The sequence below is a fragment of the Elephantulus edwardii genome, unplaced genomic scaffold, assembly GCF_000299155.1.
Source record: "Elephantulus edwardii isolate Elephantulus edwardi_28Jun2011 unplaced genomic scaffold, EleEdw1.0 scaffold00097, whole genome shotgun sequence".
In the NCBI taxonomy this organism is placed as follows: Eukaryota; Metazoa; Chordata; class Mammalia; order Macroscelidea; family Macroscelididae; genus Elephantulus; species Elephantulus edwardii.
The window spans coordinates 12055153-12075032 of NW_006399847.1; the positions used below are offsets into that span (position 1 = coordinate 12055153).

Below are 19880 nucleotides of genomic sequence, written 5' to 3' on the forward strand. Positions count from 1 at the left end.
GGGAGAAAGCTAAACAGTGTCCTTCACCTAGAATTTACAGCTTCAAAAATCTGATTTTGTTGGGGAAGGAGGTGTCTCTGAATTGAAATTGGCTCCATGGCAATGACTTTAAGTATTATTATTATTATTGTTGTTGTTCTTGTTATTATTACTATTAAAATTTATACCTGGCTTCCTGTGCATTTTGAAACTTTATGGTAACCTTTATGGTATCCTTTTATCACAGTTCTGGTCTTTTCAATTGCTGTGAAATGCCCAAGGCTCCCCATATGTGACTCATGCACTTCGCTGTGGAGCTTGCCAATCTTTCCCATTACCAAAAGTCTTCAGAACAGTTTACGATTTCTCAAGGAATTTTTATTCCAACATTCTAGGAAACAAAGAGCGTCCAACTAAGATTCTAAAATTACCTCTCAGACCTACTTTGAAGGCTCTTAGAAAGCCAGAGGGAAAAAAAAAAGAAAGCCAGAGGCCTACCTTCTCCCATTATTATTTAACCCACCCTTATCCCCAAGTCAGAAGGCAAGGCTACCAGCTTTTCTTACACCTGCAGTTTACTCCTTTCACTGTCTAAGCTCCTAAGTACTCCCAGCTGCTATGTCTGACTCCACAGACATAGCCAGTGAAAGACTGCTAGGCGTGGCCTCTGTAGCCCTAAGCTATGGTGCTTTGTGATAAAGTTGTTCACATGCTTCAAGAAGAATAGACATTGATGCTTGCTTGTTCTCAAGTAACGGTTTGTGCCCTCGGCAAGCTTTAGTATCTCATTCATCGAGGCCCACAGGTTAAGTGTCCTACTGCTGTGGATGGTCTCCGTACTGGATTGTGGCTTTATCCAAAAGCATTCACTTGACTATGGCTTCAATGTCCATTTATATTAGAACTATATAGGAATTGCTTTAATTAGTACAGTAAGTGTTCCTAGCAGTCCCTGACAGTATAAAGCAGGTAGTTGAGTAACAAAATCACAACTCTAGGTCATGAGATACTCCAGTCAGTGCAGTCCCCCTCAGTCCTCTCTGAAGAATGTGGTTAGATTTTCTCACTATGCTTCTTGTTCCATGAAGTGATGACTGGTAGGAGCATTGGCCCATCTCAGGGACTCACCAGCAAAGTTCAGCTGCCCCAGGGAAGGACGCAAACACCTGTTGTGAGGATCCACTTGTTCTAGATGTCATGGTGGAACTACTACTGGTTTGAACTTACTCCTAATATTAGACCCACTGGATACCTCTTACCACCGTCTCAAATTATGAACTATATAGCATGAGTTTTAATTCCAGAATGACCAGAACTGTCATTGAGCTCCCTAATGTTCCTCTGAGAGTCATCTCCTGCATAGAAATTCTAGGGTGACCCAGGCACCCTGCATTGGAATTATGAACAGTGGGAAAGAGGAAAAACTCCACCTTCTCACTTCCCCTGCAATTATTTCTACAATTCCTCCTTTCCTCTTGAAGATAGAGCCTTGTTCTGCAATGCAGAGACAGCTCCTGGCAGAAAGTGAAAGCTTAACCTGAAATAGAAATGTCTTCCCTTCAGCGTGGGGCTGGAATAGTGTGAGCAATGACAGCTCAGCCATTGTGAGGGAGCAGACCAGGCCATATTATGGCCTCTTTCAGATACAACAGTTAGTCACACAGTTTCCAGCTCTTCATTCTCCAGATGATGTTTGAAATATTAAATGCTAATAGACAACTGAAGAGCAGATAGAAGAATGGAAGGTGGGAAAGAATTTCACACTATGCATGTTGTGCTTCAGATGGTTAATTAGCTTTCAAAGCCACACTGGACTCTCCACAGAGTGAATGTGCTGTTGGAATTAATGTGCCTAGTCCTGGGGGCCTCATAATTTTCCTGAGGGGAGTCCTCCTCCTACTTACTGACTTTGAAATAGTTACTCTATTCTCCTTTTTAAAAAGTACTGTCCAACCTACTTGGTTTTCTTTCTCTCCCTGTCTATTCTGTCCAGAACCAAACTGTCTTACTAACTGCCCCCTGGGGACTCTAGCCTGCCTGCCTCTGCTGTAAGTGCTTTCTTGCTTGTTTCCAAACTGTCTGGAGAGGCCATTTTATGTCACTGTGGTATTGTCTGATGTTTCTAAATAAGGCAGAATCATCTGAGGTAGATCAGGGCTCATATGGAAGGCTTCCTCCCCCCATCACCCACCCCCACCTCTCCCCCATCACCCTCCTCTCCCCCATCATCTACCACTCCGCCTCTCCACCCCTGCCCCTTCCCATCATTCACCCCATCCCTCCCCATCTCCCACCCCTGCCTCCCACATCACCCACCCCATCTCTCCCCAACTCCTACCTTGATTCCTCATCTCCCATCTGCACCCCTACCCCATCATTCACCCCCTCCCCCCACCTCTGGGTTCTGAGTGGGTTACTGATGGGGACTAGAAAGTCTGAGCTATAGAGTCCACAGAGATTGTCCCTTCTCCTGTGGTTTTGAAGGGATGAGGAGATGTGGGCTGGGCTGCAATAAGCCGTGTCTGTAGCACAAGAGTTCTGGTGTGGGCGGTCAGGCTTCTGCCAGGACCCATCCTGGCTAGCCCTCTTGTGCCCACCCTCCTGCCACACATATTTCCTTATGCTGCACTGAGGGGAGACTGAGGATGCTGCTTTAACCCCCAACAGTCATTTCAGGAGAAATAAATTCACATCTTACCCTCCCATGTGGTCACTTCAGTGACATATAATCACTGCTCAATAAATGTTTGTTGAATGAATTAATAAACCCACCTTTGCCCAAATACTTTGGGAACTCTTCTTCGAATTACTTTCAGAGCACATGGAAAAAAGCATACTTTTCTGTAGCCCCCACTTGGTTGTCTTAAGTATAAAAATACACAGTCTGCTTCCAGAGGCAAAAGATGTGCCTGAGGAAAAAGTTATGTGGAAGACCACATGGGGGAAAAGGTGCTGTGAGGAAACTGAACTGGAAGGAGCGCAGAACAGCAGGCATGCGTGGCCCACCGCTGTGTCCTTTTGGGAGAGCACAGCGCTTGCTGCTTGCATTTGTATGTGGGTATGGAACTAAAGAATCCTGTCTCTGGGATTATGGTCACACATTGGTTTTTCTTCTGTGAAAGCAGAAGGGCATGTATCAGAATGCCTGCTCTTGTTTGCTGTCAGCATGGTGCACAGGGCCTGTGACATTGCCAACTGAAGACCCAGAGCAGCAGCCCGCGAGCTTCCTCACTCTCCCCTTTTACAGGCCTCACAGTACATAGTGTCCAGCAGAGGGTCTGAAACTTTCTCAAGCACTGTGTCTGCAACAGGTAGTTTATAGCTCAGCATTGACACTGACTTTGACTTGGTTTTGCCTTGAGAGTACTACTTGGGTACCATTAGTGTCCGTGTTTTGCTAATAACTAAGGCTTGTCCCCCTAAGAATATAAAATATCAACCACAAAAGTAGTGGGGAACCACAGGGAGTAGAATACAGTGTGGATGTGGCTCCTTTCTTGAACACCAAGGATGCTGGGGAACCAGCTCTCCCAGAATCCTTTGGGTCCCTCAGGTCTTCCTGTGACCACAGGTGGCCTGCCTGCCTCCTCCCACATTGTAACATTGCCACTCAGCTTTGCTGCTGTCTCTCGTCATGCCGTATGCTTCTCTGTTCCAGCTGATCTTTTCTCATTCTAATCTTTTCCATTGCATGTCATGTCTTCGAGTTCTCCACCGCAGAGTTCACTAACTTTGGGCAGGGGTTGGAGAGAGTGACTTGCTTGAACTTCCCTGCTCTTCTGCTGTTTCCCATTGCAGTGACTTTCCATCTCTGTCTCCAGTTACTTGGGCATCATTTGGGCAGATGGGTGTCCTGTGCATAACTCATTGTTCTCCTCATATCACAGCTCTTCATGTTTCTGTGGGCCAGCAAGTTCCACATCTGACTGTCCGTGTTTCCTAACATACAGACCCGTTCTTGAGCAGCCACAGTTAGAAAATAAGCATCATAAATGAAATGTGCTGGTGGCGTGTCTGTGGCATGTACTGGGTTTTGGAATGTCTGGGAAGCCATATCACAGAAATCACAGTGCGCCCCTACTGCGCTTTTTAACACGCTGCCACAGTGGATAAGACACTCAAGAACACTAGGCCCAGATTCAAATTCCTGCCTGCAGCATTTCTGCCACATTGTGGGCATTTGTTTAACTGACTGGGAACCAGTTAGAGTGGGGAAATCATTAGTGGATCCCTTGAGACAGAGTCTACTTCTAAGATAGCTGAGTGGAATCACAGATCCTCAGAAGCCTGGCCTCTGAGTCTTGTGTCTCAGTCACCTGCTTGACCGTTCCACAGAAGTGAGACGACTCAAGTGACTGGATTGGGATGAGACCAAGTGGTCTGTGGAGTGCACAGCCACAGGTGGCGTTCCCCCAACATGTGTGCATGGAAACACCCATATCACAGTCTTGCCAGATTTTATCATAATTTGCTATCATCCAATCATAATAGTCATTGATCATCTGTGTTAACTTGACATTCAATTTCTACTCCATGAGCAGAAAAATAATAGTCAATATTGTATGTAACTTGTTATGAAACATTTGGAGAACTGGTCTGAGTAATGTTTTTCCCCTCTCCTTGCTCTGAAGGAACTGCCATGTTCAGCACTCGCCCCTCCCCTAGAGCCCTGCTTCTCCAGGCCCGAGAGACCAGCAAACCGTCGCCCACCGTCACGCTGGGCACCACACTCCCCCACTGCCTCACAGCCTCAGGCCCGCGGAGACCTGCTGCCCATGGAGGACCAAGGTGACCCGGATCCACCAGTGGAGAAGCTGTACCCATGATGCAAGTGTGCATGAATTATCACAGAATAATTCACTGTAATTTGTGTAACCACCCTATCTTCATGCACCAACTGCTGCCCGAAAGGAGAGAGCTTGTTTCCCCAAGGTCAAAGAATGGTGTTTTTTAAAAACAAAAACAAAAAACACCACACAGCTGCTGAATGTTCAACCTGTGAAATAGAGGTGTTTCTAGAATGAAACAGTATATGTGCCTGTAATAACTTAATTTTTTTCATAGCTCAGAAAACTATTTTTGCCTCCATCTTTTTTTACATACAATAAAATAAAAAAGTAAATAAGATATAAATTTAAAAACAAAAGTTTTTTAAAGTGTACTTTTAAGAGATTCTGGATGCCCTGTCAGTAATGACTGCCTTTCTGTTCAGTTTGTACAGTTCATTTTGTTTTGGTTCACCTCCATGTTGTATTAGAGTACTTTAAATTCCTTTTATTTCGTCAGTGTTCATTTTTTTTTTCCCTGAGAATTTTTTAAATTCTTCCGACTATCACTATCTGTGAACTTTGTAGTGGAAAAAAGCCATGAAGACAATAGACAAGACCAGTTTCTGTAACAGAGGGTCCCAGTCAGTGTGTTGAAGAAATACATCTTGGGAGGGAAGCAGAGAGCCAGTGTGCACGCGGCCCTCGTGTCCTCACCTTGCATGTCCTGGTTCCCAGCACTGGTGCATGTACCTACTGCTGCCGTTTCTCACCCGTCGCCTCTGTGAATCCTCGTGTGTGTCACCGTAACATATTGTGAATTTCCTTGTACTGTACTTTTATTGTTAGTCTTGCACTGATGATACAACAGCAACAACATTTTAAAATTATTAAAATATTTGCTGGCAATATAAAGTCTTTATTCCTTTTTCTTGTTTAAGGGGGGGAACTTTAAAAAAAGTCATGAGAGTACCAAATTGAGGCAGAGGATGGTATCTGAGTCTGGATGAAGGAGACCACAGCAGAAATGAAGTCTTTCTGATGGTTATGTGCTCTCTAGCCTCATGTCACATGCTGTCCATCTTTCCTTAAGGGCTCAAACTGAAAGCTTAAGAAGAAGCTCTTCAGTGAAATGGATCAACACAGTGACTGCAGCAGTGAATGTGAGTGTGTGAGGAAGAGGATGGCATGGGATGGAAGAGAGTTAAGATCTGTTGTTCATAGGGTCATTATGAGCCATCCTCATACTTAACAAAATGGTGGCACTTAACAACAACATAGGGAGTTGTGTTGCTAACACAAAGGCTGAGCCTCTCTGGAGCTTTGACTCCACTAGCAGCTCTTCAGGAGAAAGATGAGTGATCACCTCCCCAACAATTTACAGCCTCAGAAACCCAACAGAGTCATCTAAAAGTTGGTTCCAGATCCACGGCAATGAGTGGGGGGAAAAGAAAAGAGGGCATGTTTCAGAAGGCAATAGCTGTTAAAATATCTAACGGGCAATGTGCTCTAATTATGTGATGATGGTACACTTCTGTGTTAATCTAAGAAGGTCCAAGGATGTAAAAACATTGCATGTGAAAACAGCCAACATTTTGTGTGAGAAAGTGTCACGTCTCTCCCCACAATAGAAAGAGTGATGACCTAAGAAAATGTTCCCTTCACTAATAAAGAGGTGCTAGTGTATGTAGCCTGTGATACTTGTACAGGAGAAAGGGGCACTGATGCTGTGGTTCATGACACCTTGGAGTGCTAACCAAAGGTTTGAGGGAAAAACAGACAGTCTCTCCTGTAAAGATTTGCTTTCTTGGAACCCCAGTGGAGGGTCATCCTGAGCCAAAATCAACTTGATGACAGTGGATTTTAGTTTGTGAAAGGAGTTGAGAATACCAAAGAGCAAAACAACCTTAGAGCGAAGCTTCTGGCTTTATTGTTTCAGAAATGAAAGGCAATAAGTTGTTGTCCTATTAGAACTGACCCATAGGCTTTATATTTTATGGGAGGTGATTGCCCATCTTTCTCCCACAGAGTAGGGTAGATTCGAGCTGCCTGTCTTTGGGTTGACAGCACAACTCCCTAACCAGTAGTCCATCAGAGCTCTATTCACTAGAATGTTCCAGTGGTCAACAATTTCCCACTTATCTAGATGGACTGAGGGAGTGAATTCTATTCCCAGTATTTCCATGGTCTCCTTTTTAAACTTTAAGTCTTTCACTTAACCAAACACCTCAGAGGAGCTCTGGCGGCTTAGTGGTAATGAGTGGTGCTGCCAACCCAAAAGCAGGTGATTTGAAACCAGCAATTGTTCCTTGGGAGAAAGATGGACAATCTCCTTCCCTATGATTTACAGCCTCTGAAAACGTGCTGGAGGGTCGTGAGGCGGTTCTGGCTCGACGTATAACAACAGCAACTATCACCATCCTAGACATATCTGCAAGCAAATCATCAATAAGTGGACAAGTATGTGTTCATTGCCTGTGATTCCCAGCACCATGGTAAGTGGTATACTAGTACTCTTTCTGTTAGAAGCAAGACAATCAGCATCAAGAAGGAAAGTTGTTACTTTTCATAATTGAAAAGGCCAAGGCTGAAGCATGGTGCATCCACAGCCCCAAACTAACCCAGCAGGACTCGCTTTGGGTCAGAGTCGACTCGACAGCACATAACAAGTTGCATGGGAGGAGATTGCCTACCTTCTCCCATGGAGTAGCTGGTGGATTTGAACCACTTACTTAGGTGTTGCAGCACAGCTGCTAACCACTAGTCCATCAGAGCTCAATTGCACTAGGGTGTTTTGCTTGTTTACTAGAGAAAGAGGGTCCCTAGAGAAAGCCAGTCCCTGATTGTTTTTGTCATTGATCCAGCTGTTGTGTGCCATCATATCAGAACTGACCCTGCAGTTTTTTAGGGACAAGTCAATTGCATGGAAGAAAACTGACCATCTTTCTTTTATAGAGTTGCTGGTGGATTCCAACTGTCTGAGAGGTGTCACCTTTGAGTTAGTTTCATTGACAGTCACAAAAGCAGTGATAGGATAAAATGGTGGTATACATTCTAAGCAGGATTGAACCTCAGCAAATGAGCAGAATTAAAAATAAAGGGAGGGAGAAGTTTTAGGTGGGAGAAGAAATGAGAGCAAAGGAGCAAGAAGGTTGTCAGCAGAGGGCAGTGGTGTGGTCGCTGGGCCAAAGCAGAAAATCTATGACCAGAGCTGTGAACACACAAGGTCCGGCAGGCCTGTTCCTTGAAGGCTGGCTTGGAACTGATCCAACCATCCTGTTTTCTAATAGTCAGGAATTAGTGTTCTAAAGTCTGTTTATTGTGGAACCACTCCAGCTTTAAGAAAGCCAGAACAGTAGAATGCAATCCTTTCCTGTATTCATGCAGATGAATGTCAAGGCAGCCAAATGGCTAAGGTCCATGCCTGCTCACAGCCCACAGACATCACTAAAGCGCCATCTGATTTATGTCCTGAAAAGAGATGTAGAAGAAAATGAAGCACAGCTAAGCACCCTCCAGCACTAAGCACACCCTGCAGACACCGAGGCCAACTCCAGCCGCCCTGGGACATAAGGTTGATGTAGTCACACTCCAATCAGGGACAGTTCACCACAAAGTGAAGTATGGACTTTCGGCAAGTTCATTCTGCTTGGACCTTCTGCTGAGAATTTGATAATGTGTTATCTTGTTAAAAATGTCAGTTATGATTTAGTATATCTGGTGTAAAAATGGACATTCTCAGCAGGGAGTACAATCAAAATGAACCAGTTAAAAGGTCTGATTTTATCCTTTCTTCTCTTTTTCAGAAAGAAACATTAATTTTTCAGTGTTATGTGTCTGTTTTCTTCCTCCTCTTTTTTTTTTCCTTCATCCTCTGAATTCTTCCTGGATGATACTCTTGATATCCTCATACAGCTCATCTGGTATTTACTCATTAGTGTTCAAGGCCTCAAACCTATTCCTGAGATGGTTTTGAAATTCAGGTAGGATAGACTCAAATTCATATTTTGATTCCCATGGATTTGATTTAATTTTCCTTAGCTTCAGCTTGAACTTGCATTTGAATAGTTGGTGTTCTGTTTCACAATCAGTCCCCTGCCTAGTTTCACATCTGATATAGTGATAGAAGCTCAACATAAAGAAACAAAGATTCTCACCACTGGGCCCATTGGCAGCATCATGATAGATGATGAAGAGATGAACATTGTTAACTGCTTTAGTTTGCTTGGCTCAAGAATCAACTCTCTTGGCACCCACAGCCAGAAAATTAAAATTGCATGGAGAAAGTCTGGAGACCTCTCCAAAGTACCAAAGAGCAACAATGTTAGTCTGGAGACTAAGGTGCGCCTGATACAGGCCATAGTCTTTGCAATTACTTGCTATGCGTAAGAGAGATAGACAATAACTAGGAATGATAGAACTCATGCTTTTGAGCTGTGGTACTGGAGAAGAGTACTGAATGTACCATGGACTGCTAGGAGAACAAGCAGGTTCATTCTAGAGAGGGTGAGACCAGGCTGCTCTTTGGATGCAAGGATTTTGAAACTGTATTTGACCTACTTCAGATATGTTGCAAGGAGGGACCTGTCCTTGGAGAAGGATGTCATGCTTAGTAGGATGGAGGGAGAACACAAGAGAGGAAGACCCTCTATAAGACTGATTCTGTGACTGGGGTAATGAGGGGAGTTGTCTCAGAGACAATAAGATTTTGGCACAGGATGAAGTGGGGTTTAGGGCTGTTGTACATAGGGTCGCTATGAGTTGCAGGTGTCTCGACGGCACATAATAACAACAACAACATGTCTGTTTTCTACATATCTGCATATAATTCTAATTTTTAGTACATTTGTGTCTCACTTCTTTATTAAGCTTACCAGAGTATACTTATTTTGTTCAGGAAAGTAACAAGAGTAAAATTACAATTTTCTCATTCATTGATTTTTAAAAATTGTGGTAAAATATACTTAACTTGCCCTTTTAAAGTGTTCCATTTAGAGACACTTGTGTATTTAATACATATTTCTAGATTTATTGTGTAATGATTGTGTGCACAATAGTGTGCTAGGTGTTGCAAATGTTGTTGTTGTTAGGATCCCACAAGCTGATTGCAAGTCATAGTGACCCTATGAACAACAGACCTGAACCCTGTCCTAGTCTGTGCCATCTCCATCATCCCTGACATATTTAATCCATTTGCTACAGAAACTGTGCCAAACTATCTTATTGGGGGTATTCCTCTCTTTTGTTGACTTTCCACCTTTCCAAGCATTAAGGCCCTTTCCAAGGAATAGACTCTCCTAGCAATATGCCCAAAGTATGGGATACAAAGCTTCACCATCCTTGCCTTCAAAGAGTACTCTGGCTGCACTTTTTACAAGACATATCTGTTTGTTCTTTTGGCAGTCCATAAGATATTCAGTACTGTTCTCCAACTTCAAAACCCAAAGGCATAAATTCTTCTGTCATTTTTATTCATTGTCTACCTCTCAGATGTGTAGCAAGTTATTAAAAATACCATGACCTGAATCAGGCATATCTTAATCTTCAAACTGACATCATTGCTTTTCAGTGTTTTGGAGATGTCCCTGACAGCAGATTTGCCCAATGGAATACATCCCCTGATTTCCTGACTGTTGATACAAAGGATGTTGACTGTGGATCTAGGCAAAATGAAATAATTGACAACTTCAAACCCCCATCTATTATGGTGTTGTCTGTTGGCACACTGGCAAAGCCTTTTTTTAAGAAAAATTTTTAATGTTGACATGTAATCTATACTGACTATTATTCCTTCATCATCTCTCCCAGGCATTTCAAGTCCTCAGTTGCAGCAAGCAAGGTTATGTCATCTGCGTAATGCAGGTTGTTGATGAGTCTTTTTCAGATCCTGATGCCAAATTCTTCTTCATTGAGTCCAGCTTCATTCATTATTTGATCAGCATACAAATTGAATGTTGTTGCTATTGTTGTTATTAGGTGCCACTGAGTGGAGTACAACTCACAGTGACCCTGTGAAAACAGATATGAACCCTGTCCTATCCTGTGCCATTCTCACATTCTCTGGCATACTCCAGCTGCAGTCACTGTGTCAGTGCACCTGGTGGAGGGTATTCCTCATCTTTGCCATCAATCCACCTTTCCAAGCATGATGTCCCTTTCCAACTGATATTGTTTCTCCTCCATAATTTGGAAAGGTCCCTAACTATCGACTTTCCCAGACAGAGATTTTCCAGAAGTTCAAGCTGGATTTAGAAGAGGCCATGAATATCCTTGCTGATGTCAGATGGCGTCTAGCTGAAAACAGAGTATACCAGAAGAAGGCATTTGACTGTGTGGACCATAACAAATTATGACTAATATTGAGATAAATAGGAATCCCAGAACACTTAATTATGCTCATACAAAACCTGCATCTAGACCAAGAATCTATTATGCTAACAAAGCAAGGAAACACTGTTGTTATTGTTAAGTGTCATCGGGTCAAGTATGACTCTTAGTGACCCTATAAACAAAAGATCTGAACCTAGTCCTGTCCTGTGCCATCCTCACACTTCCTGACACACCTGAGCCCATTGCAGTAGTCACCAGGTCAATCCACCTGGTTGAGGATCTTCCTCTCCTTCACCAACCTTCCACCCTTCCCAACATCATGTCTCTCTGCAAGGAATAGCACTTCCTAGCAATATGTCTAAAGTATGTGAGGTGAAGCCTCCTTATTCTTGCCTCCAAAGAGCACTCTGACTGCACCCTCTCCAAGACATATCTATTTGTTCTCTTGGCCATCCATGGGATGTTCAGTGCTCTTCTACAACACCACAGCTCAAAGGCATCAATTCTTTTTCTGTCATCCTTATTCATTATCCAGGTCTCAGATGCTAAGCTAGTAATCAGAAAGAATATGGCCTGAATCAGACACACTTTAGTCCTCAAACTGGCATCACTGCTCCTCAAAAATTTGGAATGGTCGCTAACTGCAGATTTTTCCAGTGTAACGCATCTCTTTTTTTTCCCCTGACTGCTTGTACCAAGGGTTTTAATTGTGTATCCAAGCAAGAGGAAGCTGTTGACAGTTTCCATCTTCTCCGCATCTATCATAACACTGTTTATTGGTCCAAAGGTAAGAATCTTTGTTTTCTTGATATTGAGATGCAATCCATTTCCTTTTAAGGAAACACTACATGGTTTAAAATCAGGAAAGGTGTGTGTCATGGTTGTATGCTTTCTCCATACCTATTTAATATGTATGATGAGCAAATTATTCAAGAAGCCAGACTCTCTGAAGGAGACTGTGGCATCCGGATTGGAGGGAGACGCACCAATAATCTTCATTATACAAATGACACAACCTTACTGAAAAAGAGGAGTACTGGAAGCACTTATTGGAGAAAGTTAAACACTACAGCCTTCAATATGGATTGCATCTCAATGTTATGTAAACTAAAATCCTCACTACTCAACTGATAGGTAACATCATGATGTTGTTGTTGTTAAGTGCCTTTGAGTTGAGAGTCGAGTCGAGTCACAGGCGCAGGCGACTCATAGCAACACTATGAAGGAAAGTCCTCGAAGCTTGGGTGCCTTTCATCCTCTCTCCAGGGTTTCCGGAGGCAAGCTATTATGGAAGTGGATGCCACTCCTCCTTCCAAACTTGTTTTAATTAGGGAACTCCACCTCACTCTCTGTCCATATTGGGTAGCCAACCATTAACGCATTTGACACATCAGTGTCACAGTGTTCAGCCTCACAGCAACCAAAAGTGACAACATCATGATAGATGGAGAAAAGATTAAAACTGTCAATAACTTCATCCTAATGGATCCACAATCAATACATTTGGTACAGGGAGTCAGGAGATATTTTGAATATGTATGGAGCTAGTATACATTCCTGATGCACGCCCTTCCTAATTTTAAACTAGGCAGTGTTCCTTTGTTCCCTTTGCTTGGCTCCACAGTCAACAGTCTTGGCACCAGCAGACAGGAAATTAAAAGGCGCATTGTCATGGGAAAGTCTGCTGTTAGGGACCTCTCCAAAATACTGAAGAGCAATGGTGTCTCTCTGGAGACTAAGGTGCATCTGATACAGGCCATGGTCTTTGCAATCACTTGTTATGCATCAGAGAGTTGGACAATGACCAAGGAGGATAGAAGGAAAATTGATGCCTTTGAGCAGTGGTACTGGAGAAGAGTATTGAGAATACCATGGACTGCTAGGAAAACAAACAGATTCACCCTGTAAAGGGTTAAATCGGGTGGCTCCTTGAAGGATTCTAAGGCTCCATCTAACATACTTTGGACATGTTGTGAGGAGAGACCGGTCCTTGGAGAAGGACATCATGCTTGGGAGGGTGGAGGGACAGCGCAGGAGGGGAAGGCCCTCTACGAGGTGGATTGATTCAGTGACTGGGATAATCAGGATGGGAGTGTCAGAGACAGTGCGATTGGCACAGGACAAAGTTCAATAATTTCCACACTCTGTTACATCACCTTTCTTGGGAATGTGAACAAATATTATATCTTCTAGTCAGTTGGCCAGGAAGCTGACCCCCAAATTTCCAAGCATGGATTGATACTGAGGGCTATGCTTTCATACAGCTTGTTTTCTAGTGATGGGAACATAAAATAATTAGGGGAAAGTGTGATAAAGAATGACTATTCTAGTTACCTAATGCTTCTATAAATGAGATATCACAAGTGAATGGCTTTAACAAACAAAACCTTATTCTTTGGCAGTTTAAGAGTTCAGAAGTCTATATTCAACATGTGAGCTCTTGAGGAAAGTTTTCTCTGGGTTAATTTAGATGAAAGTCCTTGTTTCCTTCAGCATCTATGCCAGTAATTTTCTTGGTAATATTCAGCAAGATTTTACTTGCATGTGATATTAATAATGCTGTTTGATATTTTCCATATTCTGTTGGATCACCCTTCTTGGGAATGGAAACAAATATGCATCTTTTTCAGTCAGTTAAAAGAGAGTCAAATTGAGGAAGAGTCTAGCTATGAATTGATGCTTCACAACAACAAAACAGCCAGACAATGTGGATGTAGGCCATTTCAAAGCATCTGTCTCTGCCCTAGAACTCAATAAGCAACATCGTATCTTAATTCCATTTACTTTCTCTCCTTTCAAGGCTGTAAAAAAAAAACTTCAACTAACCTTTTTTATCAAAATCTTTCCCTCAGGATGTTCTAGTTGTAGAGCAAGATTATGGAGACTGAACAAATTAAGGCAAGGGAGGTGTATTGGGAAACATCCATAGGTGCAAAATGAAAATGGCAGCTTTGATGAGGCAATGAAAAAGGATGGGTTTTGGTGCCGTTAGAGCAAGAACTGAAAACTTGCAAAGTTCATAGTTGGCTGGAGGAGCATCAGAGGAATAAAGTTGGAATATCTGGGAATATTATAGACCAGAAATGTTCTATTCATTCTACTGGAGCACATTATAATTGCTGAGTGAGTTGGCTATGGGAGGGAGGGAAATTTATTAATGAAACATTTACAAGTTTGAAGTTTAACACATTTGGAAGAAAAAGAAAGATCTAGTCCTACATCACTGGACTAGATGAGCACCCGACACCTACAGCTTATTCTAATGGACCATATAGTTTATTCTACTCACTCAAAACATGTTTATCAGTAAGGAAATAGAAACAGTTTGTGCTCACGTGAGCCCCATGAGCACAATGTCTGAGACCACTACGTCAGTCGAGGAGCAGTACCAGGATTGGCTAGGGTGGACTGGCAAAGGATCTCCTCTCATTTCTACTACCTCTCCTAATTTCAATAAGAATGCGTTTACTTCCCCTTTCCAGTATAAAGCACCATTAGACCACAGTTGTTTGTTTTTGTTGGGTTTTTTTAAAAATACTAGTTTATTTACAAAATTTGAATATATTGTTTTCAAGTACAGATTCTTCCAATTTCCCTCACACCCCCTCGCATCAAATTGTACAACCCCATGATTAATCCCCATCCCCACACACATCCTCATCCCTCTGGTTCCACAGTCTCCCCCCCCCCTTGGATCCTTATACTCGTTCTACAAAAATGATTTCATACAATATTTGTCCTTGAGGGACTGACTTAGTTCACTCAGCATAATTCTCTCCAGTCCTTCCAAAATTAGGTAATCATTTACAAAATCATTGCTCCTGTGTGCTGCATATTCCATTGTGTGAATGTACCATAATTTATCAATATGTTCATTTGTGGTTGAGCACTTGGCCTATTTCCATGTTCTTGCAATGGTGAATAATGCTGCTATGAACATTGGTGTGCAAAGCTAAGTTTGTACCTCAGTTCTCATATTCTCAGGGTATATTCCAAGTAGTGGAATACCTGGATCATATGGAATTTCTATGTTCAGCTTTTTGAGGAAATGCCAAACTGCCTTCCAGAATGGTTGTACCATTGTACAGTCCCACCAACAATGTATAAGAGCTCCTTTCTCACCACATCCTTTCCAACATTCTACCCTGTTAAACTTTGCCACTGTTACTGGAGTGAAATGGTACCTCATTGTGGTTTTGATTTGCATCTCTCTTATTGCCAGTGATTTTGAGCATTTTTTTGCGTGTGTTTGCCATTTGAATGTCTTCCTCTTTGAAAATTCTTTCAATATCTTTTACCAATTTTATAATTGGTATATCAGTCTTTTTCATGTGGAGGCCCAAGAGTAGTCCATAAACTTTTGTTATAAGACTCTCGTCTGAGATGGTATTGCCAAATGTTTGTTCCCAGTCAGTAGGTTTTCTTCTCACCCTGTTGGAAAAAGTATTTTATGCACACATGGATTTAATCTTACAAGTTCCCATGCATCCATTTTATCCTCTTCAGATTGTGCATTTCTGGCTGTATTTGGCAATCTCTTTATGTCTTGGACTAGCACTTCTAAGCTTGATCCCAGTTTATTTCTGATGAACTTTGTGGCTTTGGGCTTTACTCCCAGGTCTCTGATGCACCTTGAGTTGATTTTTGTATATGGTGTGAGATGTGAATACTGTTTCGGCTTTCTGCAGATGAAAGCCTAGTTTTCCCAGGACCATTTGTTGAAGAGGTTGTCATTTCCTCACTTGACAGCTTTGATTTCCTGTTGAATTATCAGTTGACCATAGATAGCTGAGTCTATTTCTGGGTTCTCAATTCTGTCCCATTGGTCTATGTGCCTGTCATTGTACCCGTACCGTGCTGTTTTGGTCACTACTGCTGTGTAGTAGGTTTTTGGTTTTGTTTCTTTTTTTATTAAATTTTATTAATTTTAATGAACATTTACAGAGATTTTGGGTTTCCATTCATTCACTGTTGCACTATTTTCTCTACCCCCTCTTTTCCCCCCCTGAAAGTCTGTTTTAATTGTCCCATTGCCACAGTGCTTGTCAAAGCCAGTTCTGATTAATCTCCTTTGTCAGTGTATCCTTTGCCATTCCCTATCACTCTTCCCTGAGAGAGACTTCACCCTGATTCATAAGGAAAAGGGGACAGTGTATTCTCTTAGCTACTTCCTGCTGAAAAGGGATGCTGTGGGATTCAGGTTGAAGAACTTCTCTCACTACTCTAAAGGGCCCCTTTGGCTCTAGGAAACATGTAGACTATTGTGGAGATTGATTTTGGAATTTAGATGCACTGTTATCAATTGTGCTTAGCCGTACATGTTCATATCCTTGAAGATGTATCATGGAAGTGTTGCAGCCTAGAAGACACAAATTTAACTAACAAGTTAAAAGTATATGAGTCAAAAATTAAAAAGCAATAATATTCCAAGTAGAGGTTCTAATAGTGGCACAAATCAAGTTACAGAGGGAAGGTAGTTCTTACAATAAAAGGCCTATTGACTAGCACTTTGTCTATTATAGTATGAAGATTAGGAACCACAAGATGTAGAGGCTCAACTATGTCACTTATTGTTCTTAAGTCCTGGAGCAAATTCCATCTACCACTGGGTTGTTTTATAACTCGGAAGTCCGCATGCAAGGCAGAGGTGAAGTAAGGAACTGCTTATGAGGTTTTCTGTCAATTCCAACAACTAAGAAATAGTGAGAAGATCTGGGACCTCAGAAGTCTTTTAGGACCAAATAGTAGGCTCTTGTGTCCAGGAGAATATGAATATACTTAGCAGTAATGTTAATGCTCACCCACAGCTCTTCTGGGAGGATCTAAATTGTTGAAGCTGTGTAGTAGGTTTTGAGGTCAGGCAGTGCTATGCCTCCCATCTCATTTTTGTTTCTCAGAAGTGTTTTGCTTCTTCAGGTAGACCACAGTTTTGAAAGATTTCTTTGTCCTCTCCTGACTACAGGGAAGCCCTCAGCTACTTCTTAACATGGGAACATTGGTGCAGGCACAGCTTTCTTAAGGCAGCATTTCCTTCAGTAGATACTATGGCCTCAGGGTTAATATGTCATCCCAAAGAAAATAGGAATGGCTTTGTGAAGGACTACCATTCTCCTGGGCACACAGAAGATCACCCTAATCATTGCCTGATTTGTTGGCTTTAGCTGAACCATGAAGGAGTCCATTCTGAGACCATACTGATGAAAGATAAAGCTCAAAAGAATAAAGCAAGAACATCTTCCCCGTGAGAACATTTTGTTCTTAAAAATAAAATTCAAACTGAATGTCATTCTCAGCCACTGAAGATCATGGCTAATTTTATCTTGACCCACTTGGGAGAGGGGCAGAGCCCAGTGGGCTCATCTTAATGGGGTTTAGGACACTACATGTAGAATCATATTATGACTAATAGGATGGTCCCAGATGGCACAGATTCCCCGCAAAGCATCTTGTGGCCAGTCTCAAGGTTCAGTACAAAATTAACTTGCTGCCAGTGACATCAGATGGCTGTAAATCACTTTAGTCCCCATCAGGATAAAGCCTTTTATTTTATGTATTTACTTTTTTCTTGGTAGTTTATAAATTAGAGAAGTTAGGTAAAACCTTCAATATAGATTACACTTCAACATCACAAAAACAAAAATACTCACCATTGGACCAAAAGGCAACATCATGATAGATGGAAAGTTGTCAAAGATTTCATTTTACTAAGATCCACAATCATCACTCATGTTAGCAGCTGTCAAGAAGTCAAAAGACATATTTCATTGGGAAAATCTGCTGTCAAGGACCTCTCCAAAACGCTAAAGAATAAGGATGTCCATTTAAAGACTAAGCTACATCTGATCCTAGCCGTAGTCTTTTGTTGTTGTTGTTGCTTATTCTGCACTTGATAGTTGAACAATGAATAAAGAAGATCTAAGAAGAGCTGATGCCTTTGAATTGTAGTGGAGGTGAAGAGTATTGAAAATGGTCTGCCAAACAAACAAGCACATCTATCTTTGAGGAGGTGAAATTAGAGTGTTCCTTGGGATCAAGGATGGTGAAACTTGGTCTAATATACTTTGTACATATTATCAGGATGGATTAGTCCTTGGGAAATTTTTTTCAATGAGATAGATTGACATAATGACTAAAACAAAGGGCTTAAACTTTGTGGAGATCTTCCACAGCATGCAATGTGGAGTTACAGGGGTTGTGTAAACCCAGATGTGAGCCCTGAACTTGCAGCCTCATGGCTTCTTGCACACATTAGTAAATCCACAGCAAATGCCTGCTGGATTCAAGACTTACATTACTAATGCCTTGCTAGGAGCAAAAGCATTAAAATCCTAGGGGTTTGGTTAAACCCAGTTGCCCTGAAAGACTCTAGAGTGAACATATAAGTCACGATAACACACAAATGCTAATATTGGCATTATTCATTTGTATTTCACATAGTCTTGCAAAGCACATCATTCAGTTCTCAAGATCTTTCAGTAAACATATGCACATTTTATTTCTGTTCTCATCAATACCCACCAAATTCTGTTCTTCTATTACTTTTATAAGTTAAACCAGTGTGAAATTTTATAATTACTAGAAAAAACAGGAGAATGATTGGCTGTCTTCTCCAGTGTGATTTACTGCCTCTGAAGACTCACTGGAAGGTCAGCTGTGAGTCAGTTGATGGTACACAACAACAATAGGAACAGTGCGGCTTGGACTAAGTTATAGTTAAAAATCCTGATTGTGTTTTAAGATACTATGGGGGGTTTTGTCTTGGAGGGGTTTTTAGTGGGGGGCGGGGGGGTACACAAAGGCAATTTACTAACAGAAAACAGTAATTTGACAAGTCTTGTTCACAGACAGTTATTACAACAACCTCCCTTCCTGTGGATGCTGTTGGAAGGGTATGGGTGACATCCTCAATTCATCTAATCTTCATTCCTGAATGAGCAGGTTCTCTGAGAGCAGCTTGAATCCTTGGTGCAGGGGCCTTCATTTTATTTCCTCCTGTAGTGTGGCGTTCCGTGTGTTAAGCAGTGATGCCTAGCTTCTTGCAACTCTGAGCCACATCCTGAGCAGCTAACATGACAGCATGTAGTGAGGATTCATCTCAGTTAGCCATCACCTTCATGCCACCAATCATACAGCACATGGTTTCCTTGACTGAGAAATCAGTGACATGAACAAAAGTGTCATTGAAAGATGCAAAAATGTGACAGACACCAAAGATATTCTTTCCTTCAGCCACCTGAGGTCCAAGGCTAATAACCTGCTCCTCTTTCTTTTCCATAACCTCATGATATGTGATGTCTGAGCATTCTCTCCAGACTCCACCACAGGAAAGTTACTATGGGTTTTTTTAAACTCTAGCTCCTTTTATGACCATCAGGACCAGATTACAAAGGGTTGTCTGGTATCTCAATTCCTAGAATAACTCTTTCTAGCTATCTTTGGTGGCCTTGTCCATAGGCAGTTGTGCTGCTAACCCAAAGGCCAGTCTTCTCTCATGGTTTGAAGGCACAAGGTGCTTTGAGGGAGAAAAATGAATATTCCCTTCTCTTTTTGTTCACAGCTTTGGAAATCCAATGAAGGGTCACACATAAATTAGTTCTAATTCAATGGCAGTAAGTGAATATATTTCTATCCAATAGTTTATCTACACCCCTCCCCCATGCATTTAGTCATCCATCCAACATCCATTCTGTCTAAGAAGAACAAGTACTCTGTTAAAAGCAAAGAGAATCACTGAAGGCTTGAAAGAGTTTGAACCAGAAATGCACTGATCTGTAAAAATGAAACCCAGGGCTCCTGTGAGTCATG

At 41.9% G+C, this 19880-nt stretch overlaps 1 protein-coding gene and 1 pseudogene across 1 annotated transcript in view; one reads left to right on the forward strand and one right to left on the reverse strand.

The window, feature by feature from the left end:
• The window catches only part of SOGA2 (SOGA family member 2), a 200715-nt gene extending 198704 nt beyond the window's left edge, over positions 1 to 2011 (forward strand). The window contains exon 14 of the mRNA XM_006891415.1: positions 1973 to 2011. Within this exon, the coding sequence (XP_006891477.1) occupies positions 1973 to 2011 (39 nt within the window). The remainder of the gene's footprint in view (positions 1 to 1972) is intronic.
• A 6128-nt stretch (positions 2012 to 8139) lies between these two features.
• LOC102862579 lies at positions 8140 to 19350 on the reverse strand (annotated as a pseudogene).
• Positions 19351 to 19880: the final 530 nt, after the last annotated feature.